The 11,621-nt window shown below is 38.4% G+C and overlaps 2 protein-coding genes across 2 annotated transcripts; one reads left to right on the forward strand and one right to left on the reverse strand.

The window, feature by feature from the left end:
* Positions 1–801: 801 nt before the first annotated feature.
* On the reverse strand, positions 802–4,913 carry mrpl57 (mitochondrial ribosomal protein L57). The gene is made up of 2 exons (XM_029450239.1): positions 4,762–4,913; positions 802–1,373 (listed from the first exon to the last, which is right to left on the reverse strand). Exon 2 carries the CDS (start codon positions 1,355–1,357, stop codon positions 1,046–1,048), a length of 312 nt encoding a protein of 103 aa, XP_029306099.1. The 5' UTR covers positions 1,358–1,373; positions 4,762–4,913; the 3' UTR covers positions 802–1,045.
* A 1,016-nt stretch (positions 4,914–5,929) lies between these two features.
* On the forward strand, positions 5,930–11,346 carry LOC115020285 (cytochrome P450 3A30-like). The gene is made up of 13 exons (XM_029450237.1): positions 5,930–6,086; positions 6,193–6,286; positions 6,460–6,512; positions 6,774–6,873; positions 7,169–7,282; positions 8,429–8,514; positions 8,625–8,767; positions 8,874–8,998; positions 9,097–9,181; positions 9,292–9,452; positions 9,548–9,774; positions 10,470–10,632; positions 10,719–11,346. Exons 1-13 carry the CDS (start codon positions 6,016–6,018, stop codon positions 10,806–10,808), a joined length of 1,512 nt encoding a protein of 503 aa, XP_029306097.1. The 5' UTR covers positions 5,930–6,015; the 3' UTR covers positions 10,809–11,346.
* Positions 11,347–11,621: the final 275 nt, after the last annotated feature.

Raw genomic sequence — 11,621 nt, forward strand, 5'->3', positions numbered from 1 at the left:
TCCCGGTGACAATATTTCCATCAAAGTTAACACGAGATAAAATAAGTCGTAAGAAAACATTTTTAAAAGTTTTACACACCTGTGGTTTTCATCCTCTGCGTGCTGCAGAAAAGCAGATTATTGCATTTTTATGCTTAACCGAGTCAGTGTTTGCGTTGTGTTTTATGGTGCACACATCTTCTTACAAAAGGTCACGCTCAGGAGACTGCAATAAACACTCCCTACTCGCTAATCTGGCTCTTTCAGTGTTGGAAAGGTTAAAGTAATGGCAGTAACTGACAAGGCATAGACCGTGTTCTGCATGTGACCAGATAAACTGAGGTCACTAATATTAACAGGTATTATAATATCAGCACATCTTATATTTCCCAAACACACATTACTAAGATTTAAGAGAATTACAAGGCTCCCCACCACAGCAAAACATTTTTTACTTTTTTGGGGGAATCCATTAAAAAAAGTGAGTGGATTTCCATGAACCTTGAAAATGTATTCATTCCTGGATCTTCTAACTTCAAAGGGGATTAAACTGTCTAGTTTCAGAAACGATTTGGTTTACGGAGAGTCAAATCCCCTTTAATACATTAAATGTAAAAAAAAATTAAAAAAAGATTACAACAGTGAAATTAACCCTTCGTAAAATTACATAATTTTGCCCCAAACTCCCCAGACTATTTTAAATAACTCCTCCAACAGTTTCCTCTTGGAGCACACTTGAGCAGCTCATATAATCATAGAGGTTTTATAACCTGGACTTGAAAGCGTCGTTTCTTAACGAGAGCAGAAAGAAGGACCCACAGATCAGGTGTAAGCACTTTTTATCCAATGAGCAGCACTGAATGTGGAGCTATTACAGTCCTGTTGCAGGGTAGATTCAGAACGTGATGCAGAACCACAAACAAAAACATTACAGATGTGTTTCATGGAGTTAAAACAGTCTGTTGTGGACTTGGTTAACAACTTTTCACGATAGTTTTTCAGCAACAAACGCAAACAAACATGAAATGTGTCACATTACGAAGACAGTGTCATTTCTCCGCTCACATTAACTTGACCAAGTCTTGGTGATTTTGAGATGACTCAGGTGATCCGTGATGTGCTTGTGTTGTGGAAAATTGGCGAATTTGGCCTCTTTGATGTTGCGCCAATTCTCGGCTCTTCGCTCTGCGGCGTGGCAGTACTCCTGCTGCGGAGTCAAGTACGGCCGGCTGATCCAGTATTCGTTCTCAGCCTCGCGCTCCAGATGCTTCACCGTATTGCGCATCATCTGCCATGTAACAGGTCGTGGGCGACGATACTTTCCGATCCACTGCTTCCCGGGGATGCCTTTCCGCAGCAGCATGAGGGTGAGGAACATGGCGGCTAAATTATTACTGAGAAGACAAAACAGTGAAGAAAGATCAGCGATGGCTATAATGACAGCGGTACTGTTCATGTTCAAGTCAGGTATTATGCACGAGTCATACACTATGAAGGGAAAGGATTCGTCAACCAGAACATGAAGAGATTATTCCATAAAATAATCATTACAGCCCTGTACAGAAGAGTTCAGTATTATAGGCCTAACAGCATACATTTTGACTTATAATAGGACAAGCACAGGTGTTACTAATAATACAAATGGTTCTGTTTCATGTGTCCTAGTAAATCATAATAGAGAGCATGAAACTGAAATGTTATGCCTTTAACACATGGTGGCAGAATAGAAATGGCACGCAAGAAGCAACAAATGTTTGCGGCTGGACTTGGACCAACAACATCTTGGCTCATGTTCATCCTCTTAACCTCAAAGCCACTGGTGGCTTCTCAGAAATCCTTTATTAGTCCCACAACGGGGAAATTTATCTTGTTACAGCAAATAATTGAATGCTGTGCAGAACAACCGAGGCTGGATGAATTTGCAACCCGAAGCTAAAAACATCTCGCTTTCCTCACTGACAATAAAATGGTGAGCGACAATCAGTCTGCACATTTTAGAGTGCTGAAGGTGTGCAACAAAAAGTAACGGGAGAGAAATGGAGTTGATCAACTGCAGTGTGTACACACAGAGAGAAGAGGTGAAAACAGCTGTGTGGGTGGAGCATCAGCCTTCATGTTATAAATACAAATAAAGCTAATTAAATAGAAATAAAAACAAATGATTCTGCTTGCTTTTTGTGAGGCTATGGATTGTCATTCTAAAATCACAGATACAAACAAGAATAAATATTACCAAAGAGCTTTACCACTGTACGATGTTATGTGCAGATATTCTTTCAGGAGTCACAGGAGACCAAATACAGAGCTGGACTCAAAGTACAAGTATTTAGTACAAGTCCAAATGGATGATAATATTGCCATATCAATTTAAATAGGGTTGTAACTAACAATTATTTTCGATATGGGTTAAACTGCTGATTATTTTCTAGATTAATCATTTACAATAAAAAAATTAAATTGACAGCAAACATTTTGATTAAATTACAGTATATATATATATATATATATATATATATATATATATATATATTATAATAATAAATATATATAATAATAAAATATATAACAATAATAAAATATATATTATATATAAATAATATTATATATAAATAATATATATATATATATATATATATATATATATATATATATATATATATTATAATAATAAAATATATATATAATAATAATAAATATATATAACAATAATAAAATATATATTATATATAAATAATATTATATATAAATAATATATATATATATATATATATATATATATATATATATATATATATATATATATATATATATCCAAATCAGGTGGAGGAATTACAACACATTGTATACGTGGTGTCCCCTTTTTAAGGGACCAAAGGTAATTGGACAACTGGCTGCTCAGCTGTTCCATGGCCAGGTGTGCGTTATTTCCTCGTTAGATCATTGACAAGGAGCAGATAAAAGGTATAGAGTTCATTTCAAAGTGTGGTATTTGCATTTGGAATTTGTTGAGGTTAACTCTCAATATGAAGTCTAAAGAGCTGTGACTATCAGTGAAGCAGGACATCGTTCGGCTGAACCATCAAAACAAACCCAACAAAGAAATTACATTAAAAAAACATTAGGTGTGGCCAAATCAGCCGTTTGGTACATTCTTAAAAAGAAAGAACGCACTGGTGAGCTCAGCAACGCCAAAAGACCTGGAAGACCACGGAAGACAACTGTGTTGGATGACAGAGGAATCCTTCTCCTGGTGAAGAAACAGCCCTTCACAACAGTTCAGATCAAGAACTCTCTCCAGGAGGTCCAGTCGGTGTATCTGTGTCAAAGTCAACTATCAAGAGAAGACTTCACCAGAGTAAATACAGAGGGTTCCCCACACCATGTAGACCATTGGTGAGCCTCAACAACAGCAAGACCAGATTAGAGTTTGCTAAAACGCATCTATAAAAGCCTGTAAAGTTCTGGATCAACATCCTGTGGACAGATAAGACAAAGATCAACTTGTACCAGAATGATGGGAAGAGAAGAGTATGGAGAAGGGAAGGAACTGCTCATGATCCAGAGCACACCACCTCATCAGTGATGGTGGTGGTCGTGTTATGGCGTGGGCATGTATGGCTGCCAATGGAACTGGTTCTTGTATTTATTGATGTGACTGCTGACAAAAGCAGCAGGATGAACTCTGAAGTGTTTCGGGCGATATTATCTGCTCATATTCAGCCAAATGCTTCAGAACTCATTGGACGGCGCTTCACAGTGCAGATGGACAATGACCCAAAGCGTACTGCGAAAGCAACCAAAGAGTTTAAGGCAAAGAAGTGGAATGTTCTGCAATGGCCAAGTCAGTCACCTGACCTGAATCCAAGTGAGCGTTTCACTTGCTGAAGACAAAACTGAAGGGAAACTGCCCAAAGAACAAGCAGGAAGTGAAGACAGCTGCAGTGGAGGCCCGGCAGAGCATCACCAGGGACCGAACCCAGCGCCTGCTGATGTCTCTGGGCTCCAGACTTCAGGCTGCAAAGGATTTGCAACCAAATATTAAAAGTGACAATTTGATTTATGATCGTTACTTTGTCCAATTACTTTTGGTCCGTTAAGTGGATACCACGTACATAATGTGTTGTAGTTCCTCCACCATTCATCTGATCTGGATGTAAATACCCTCAAATTAAAGCTGAAAGTCTGCACTTAAAGTACGTATTGATCGTTTAATTTCAAGTCCATTGTGTTGGTGTACAGAGCCAAAATGATCAATTGTGTCAATGTCCAAATATTTAACTGTATATATTTAAAAAATAATAATTTAAGTTATATTTCTCCATAATTTAAAATTTACTGTAAACAAGCATTTCTTACAGTTTCAACATAGTGGACAAAGCCAGTAAACCAAATCACTTTTAGATGTGATAACTTTATTAATAATACACATTTAGTTGCAAGAAAAAGAACTAAATGTGTAGATTTGAACTATAAACATTGATAATTGACAGTGCATGTCAGTGTTACAGGGGTTGTTACTGACACTAACGTTGTTATAATGATCATTATATCGTCTAACTGACCCCGAGACTCTTTGTTTACCTCCGTGTGATCCCGTTACATCAGAAGTCAAAATATAATCCCAACATTGCCTCGACAGTGATCGTGTTTGTGTGCAGAGAGCTATTTAATGTTAGCTAGTTTAGCTGCAGGCTAACGCTACAGACCAAGGGCAGCTTAAAAAGGGCATACTTTAATATTTATAACAGACATACATTTGTGAGCCACATGTTTTTTCCTTACCTTGTTTTCTAACTATGATAGAAGTAGTTCACTTTCCAACGACAAGACGGAGAAAAAGCCCAAAATCAGATAATATAAAGAAGACGAAGCAGCGGTTGGGGCATGGGTTGGGGTCATATACCGTATTTCCGGGTTATCTACGGTGAGCGATGAAGCTCAAACCTGTTTATTTTTCGCCTAATCAATAATTGTAGTTTATCGTTGGACATGACTTTGAGCAATCTAGCCCACACTTTGAAGAACTAAAGTATTAAATTAAAGAACAGAATAGAAAGCCAGAATGCAACGAAATTAGGAGCACTACTCGTGATCAGTGCAATTAAAAGACGCGATAAAAACAGGAACAACCCCACAAAAAAAACTAAAGAACTTCAGCAAACAAACATTCACACAAATAATAAGTGAAATAAGTAAACACAACGAAAGTTTGCACTTGAATATGATTGTTTATTGCGCTAGAATAAATGTAAATACAATAGTATAAGGCTATGAATGTTATTATTGCAATTATAATAATAGACGGAGCTCAAATAAGTTATAAAAAGTGTGTTATAGATAGATAGATTGATTGATTGATTGATTGGTTGATTGGTTAATTGGTTGATTGATTGATTGATTGATAAATAGACATATAGATAGATAGATAGATAGATAGATAGATAGATAGATAGATAGATAGATAGATAGATAGATAGATACTTTATTGGAGTATCTCTCAGGAGTAGGGGCTGGAGAAATCAAAGAACATCATTCCCGCCACTCCCCTTGTCCAGATGAGAGTAAGCCCTGTGTAACAGATAGATGATGGAGTCATCCACGCCCAAGTAAAATTAATTTAATAGAAGTTTTCAAATTAATTGTGACATTCAAGTAGGCATTCAAGCATGTAAAGGAAATAATTGATTGATTTATAATTAAATAAACTTCTTTAAATGTGTTTTGTTTGCTGGAGGATCCTTCATCTTGGTGATAAAAAATGTAGTAGTGTTTGCTTTTCTGATTTAATTGTTGAGTAAATATAACAGTTCTCTATAGTTTGAGGCAAAGCTTAGTGCACCAAACTGCACAACAGCATCGTGTAAGTAAAGGTATAAAGTAGATAATAACGCGCAGGCACTTCTGGTCATTTGTGTTCTACATAAAGTCTCTTCCTGCAGGAAGTGGAGGCTCCACCCACAGTGCAAAGGCTACTTGTGTCCCAGTGCACTTCCCCATTATTCATGCAGTGTGAGCTGCCTTCCGCACGAAGTCAAAATGTTTGTCTTTACCTTATTTTCAGCGACCACCTGGACTTTGCTGGCTATCCTTTTCACCCTGGTATTACTGTGAGTAGTTTCTATAACTGTCAGATGTGTGATTTATGAGGCTCGTTTACTGCAATATTGATGCATGTTCGAGTATAACGCTTTATTTTTGTATTTATTATTATAGGTATGGCATTTGGCCATATAGGTTTTTCAAAAACCTGGGAATTAAGGGACCAAGGCCTCTGCCTTTTATTGGAACATTGCTAAACTTCAGAAAGGTAACGTGAACACACATGAACAAACACAAGAGTGCTATATATAATACGTTTAATAATTAAAGATCAATGTTTATATTGTCCAACCTGCCTAATCTGTACTCTTAATAAGTGAACCTGTGGTCCTTTTTTAACCTTTTTAACAATTAAACACGTTTTTATGAAATTCCTTGTAGGGGATGCTTTATTTTGACCGTGAGTGCCATGCCAAGTATGGGGACGTCTGGGGGTGAGTTGGTGCTTCCTGTCGTACTTTCCTAAAAACATCAGTTTGATGCAATCTGACACGTGTCTTCTGCCCTCTGGTGGATCATCCGGGCACTGCAGGCAGTACAGAGCCTTTGAATGCCACATTTAAGAAATTAGGCAAACATTTTGATCAACATATATTTAATTCTGTCTTTGAGCTCACGTTGATGCTTTTATAAAATATGCATTTTTAATCAATAGCTAGCACTTTATTCTGTGATGTTGTTGTGTGTTTGTGCAGGGTGTTTGATATGCGAGTACCAGTTTTAATGGTGGCAGACCCTGAGATTATTAAAACTGTGATGGTGAAGGAGTGCTTCTCTACATTTACCAACCGCAGGGTGAGAGACTCATCTTGTTGCATTAATTTTTATTTGATAGGGACGATGCAATTTAACATAGTTCCAATACAGAGCAATACAATTACAATTTCATAAAACTACAATACACTATGAATATAGAAATACAATAAAATACACTAATACACCTTGGTTATTCACAGTAACTTCGGCCAACACTTTGTTGGGAATGATTTAATGTCTACAATCGGTTGTTTGGTCTGAGAAGGAGAAGTATTTGAGGAACTCTTCTGTGCAAGATTCTAAACATTTAGTGTATTTGTATTTATGTTCGCAGGAAGATTTAATTGGAGGACCTTTGTCTGATGCAATTACAAATGTAAAAGATGACATTTGGAAAAGAATGCGGAGCACGTTATCCCCGTGCTTCACCAGCGGAAGACTCAAACAGGTTGGTTTCATTTCCACACTCACTAACTACTTCTGCAATCTGCTTCCTTTGACCGAGTGCAGCGATACATGTACTGTATGTGTCTGCAGTATTACTTCAATATCAGGAACAATAATACTTTTAATATAATGTCCGTTATTACTTTCATGTGGATTACATTTTATTACTTTTTCAAAATGCACAATATTAGTTTTCTATCTTCCATCCATCGTCTACCGCTTATCCCGGGTCGGGTCTCGGGGGCAGCAGCTCCAGTAAGGAAGCCCCAATCTTCCCTTCTCCGGGCCACATCCTCCAGCTCCGACTGGGGGATCCTGAGGCGTTCCCAGTGAGGAGATATAATCTCTCCACCGAGTCCTGGGTCTTCCCCGGGGTCTCCTCCCAGCTGGACGTGCCTGGAACACCTCCCTAGGGAGGCGCCCAGGTGGCTCCTTACTAGATGAACCACCTCAACTGGCTCCTTTCAACGTAAGGAGCCTTTTAGCTCTACTCCGAGTCTCTCCTGATGGCTGAGCTTCTCACCCTATCTCTAAGGGAGACGCCACCCGTCTGAGAAAACACATTTTGGCCGCTCGTACCCGTGACCTCGTTCTTTCGGTCATGACCCAGCCTTCATGACCATAGGTGAGGGTAGGATGTTGGGCCCACAGGATGGATGGATGGGAAGCACCACGTAGCTTCTTCGGGCTGTGCCCGACCGGGCTCCGTGGCAAACCCGGCCACCAGGCGCTCGCTGTCGGGCCCTCCCTCTGGGCCTGGCTCCAGACGGGGGCCCCGGGCTTCCTCCAGGCAGGGTCTCTCCTTTCCTTTCCCTCTCTATCATGAGGTCGTTTTTTTTCTATCTTACTTTACTTCTTTTATTAAATGTATCTTACTTTTGTTGTTGTTTTATTTTGCACGGGTGTTAGTTTTACATCTTACACATTTGTATTTATTACTCTTTTGTTTTTGTTTTATTCATTTAAATAATTTTTTTATTTATTTTAATTTTTGGCAGAAGAATGTCCTTTGGGATTAATACAATTCTAATTTATCTTATCTTATGTCTGCATATATGTGTCTACAGTCTGTCCACAGAGACCCACTGAGATGCTATTACATTGTTATTACATTATCAACATTAAGCGTCTCTTCTTTTGTTTGAAGGTTTTCCCCCTCGTTGCTCGCTATGCAGACCAACTCACTGAAAAACTTGGACGAACAGATTTGAATGAACCCGTTGATGTCAAACAGTATGTTGTTAATCTGCTTCATGCAAGAATAAACACATTGTTTGTCATACAATAAAATAAAAATGGTAATCTTTATTCCTTAAAAAACTATTTTTCTTTTTCTGTTGTAGATTTGTGGCACCTTACAGTTTGGACGTTGTGACCAGTGCAACTTTTAGTGTTGAGGCAAACTCCATAAATAATCCAGATGACCCGATGACTGTTCATCTCAAGAAGATTCTTAATATGAGACTATGGCCTATCTTTTTATTAAGTATGTCCTTTCACCTCTGTTAAAGCCGGAGATCATTTAATCCTCCGAGTACCTTGGGATCACCAGTATGCACATTTAAAAAACCTTCCCATTGGTCTCCTTTCAGTGGCGCTTCCCTTTGCTAGCCGTCTGTTGAAGCTTCTGAAGATTGAAGTAGTCCCCAAAGCCAGTGTGGATTATTTCTTCAACATCATCAAGAGATTTAAAGATGAGCATCGTACAGAGGAATCCGTAAGCATTTCATTTGTACCAAGTGAATAAAAGCTTGAGAATTAAAGGGATAGCGCGAAGATTAATATCGATGTTGAATGCTCTCTGTGCTGATCTAGAGACGAGCAGACTTCCTGCATGTGATGATTCAGAATGAGTTGTCAGAAGAGGAGGTAAAGAATGAACACGATCAGCCGAGTAAAGGTACGTTTGATTTAAATGGAAAACATGTCTTAACGTATTTGTAGGGTGTGTCTCGAGTGAAGATAAATTTCAAAATGTGGCTTTAAACCTTTCGTCTCATTTTGTTGTAGGCTTGACTGAGCACGAGATGCTTTCCCAGGCCTTAATTTTCATCTTTGGCGGCTATGAGACCACCGGTTCCACTCTAACTTACATCCTTTACAATCTGGCCATCAACCCTGATGCGATGCAGACCTTGCAGGAAGAAATCGATGCCAGACTACCGAGAGATGTACAGTCATTTCTGCTACATGTAATAAACTTTTAATTAGTTTTCTCGTAAATTGCTAAACCTCATCTGTTTATCTTTTGTGTTTTCCCCCATAGGCTCCCGTTTCATACGAGGATTTGATCGGTCTTCAGTACCTGGACCAGGTTATTTGTGAGTCCATGCGTTTGCTTCCCACTGCACCTCGGCTTGAGAGGATGTGCAAAAAAACGGTCCAGATCCACGGCCTCACCATCCCTGAAGGAACCATGGTTGCCTTTCCTGCGCTCATGTTACACAAGGACCCACGCTTCTGGAGCTCACCCGAGCTTTTCAAACCAGAGAGGTAAACGTAGATGGAGTTACACAGTTGTTATGAAATTGTAGATTCTGAAATGTTCCATTTTTACGGGCCACTTCTGGTTCATGTTGGCTAAACATTGAGCCTGAAAGCAGCAGCTGACAACATGTAAACAGTGGCCACAAGTGAGATTACAGGATAATTGTAAATGTCAGCTGTCATACTAACTCAATTATATAAAGTGGTGTATATATACCTACTCTGAACAATTATTATTTAATAGTTTATTATTAAACTTTGCAGCTCTAAACAGCATTTATTGGACGCTTGCAGCTGCACTACACCTGACAGGTCCACTCTACTGGTGACTAGATGGTTATAGCAATGACATATAAATATTAATAAGTATTTTTCAGATATCAGTACAAATTGCAGTAGTGTGTAGCATTAATGCCAGTATTTTCTTTATAATATTAATAATATTTATTTATACAGCAGAATAAAACACACAAGTCATAAATCATCAGTTTAATAGAAAAATAAAAAACTATTTGGTGTATAAAAAACAATATAGAGGAGAAAAAGTAATAATAGGAAAATATATATTTTTTAAGGAAATATAAACGACAGATTAAATTAAGAATGTTTGTGCCCCGGTTTTTACTCGCACAAACTTGTTGAAGCATGCATAGCTCTGCTCCCTCAGCAGTGACTTATCTGTGTGCTCATCTCATGTGCAGGTTCAGTAAAGACAGCGAGGAGGAGGTGAACCCGTACGTGTACATGCCATTTGGGCTCGGTCCTCGCAACTGCGTTGGGATGCGATACGCTGTCCTCACCATGAAGATGGTTCTTGTGCGTCTCCTGCAGAGTTACACAGTGGAAACATGCAAAGACACCATGGTAAGAGTAACACAATGCAAACAGCACACATTCATGTGCATTCAGACTGTCTTGTCCCTGATGCTACATTATTGTCTTCCTTTTAGATTCCTTTAGAGTTTAACATGATGTCCCTGCCCAAACAGCCAATCAAACTCAGCTTTGCTCCCAGACGAGAGACAACAGTCCGAGAGTGAGCATGTCTTCAAATGTGGCAACTGCTGACAGGATGAGATTTAAAGTTGTGTACGTCAAATGTTTATACTATTGAAACTCATACGCATATAAATATTTTTCTTGCAATGCTGGTGTGTGTGTGTGTGTGTGTGTGTGTGTGTGTGTGTGTGTGTGTGTGTGTGTGTGTGTGTGTGTGTGTGTGTGTGTGTGTGTGTGTGTGTGTGTGTGTGTGTGTGTGTGTGTGTGTGTGTGTGTGTGTGTGTGTGCTTTTAAACATGGCAACACTTTATCCACTTCTTTACTCTTCAGAATGTTTATTTTTGCTATATCTTGATTTATAAAAAGTACATAACTTTTCCTCTTAACATTTTATGATGCAGAACATGAATATACATGATGTTCTGAATGGCTTACTTCAAGTGGTGTTAAAAAAAAAAGAATATAATGGATTTGTGATTATTAAAAGGACAATACAATACCTTTGCAACTGAAACGTATTCCTTAGAGACCTTTTTGTTGGTGATAGATTAAAGAATGTAAAATAAATTGATCCAAGAACCCATTTAGTTTTGTCTCATTTTGTATTCGCTTTGTATTTCCTTTTTAAAGTTTGAAGAGTCTTACTGTAAACATAGCTGTACCGAAGAGTACAAGTGATTTGATGATTTACACATTAACGTGTGTGTATTATTAACACACCAGTATATTGCCCCCTAATCAAATAATACAACCAGATAAGAAGCTGCGGGTCATTGACACCAACACACTTCAGTGACCTTAGCTCTATCATTGATCGCTATTTGTCTGGACTCAGCTTCACACGCTGAACACAC

Source organism: Cottoperca gobio, chromosome 15, assembly GCF_900634415.1.
Source record: "Cottoperca gobio chromosome 15, fCotGob3.1, whole genome shotgun sequence".
NCBI lineage: Eukaryota > Metazoa > Chordata > Actinopteri > Perciformes > Bovichtidae > Cottoperca > Cottoperca gobio.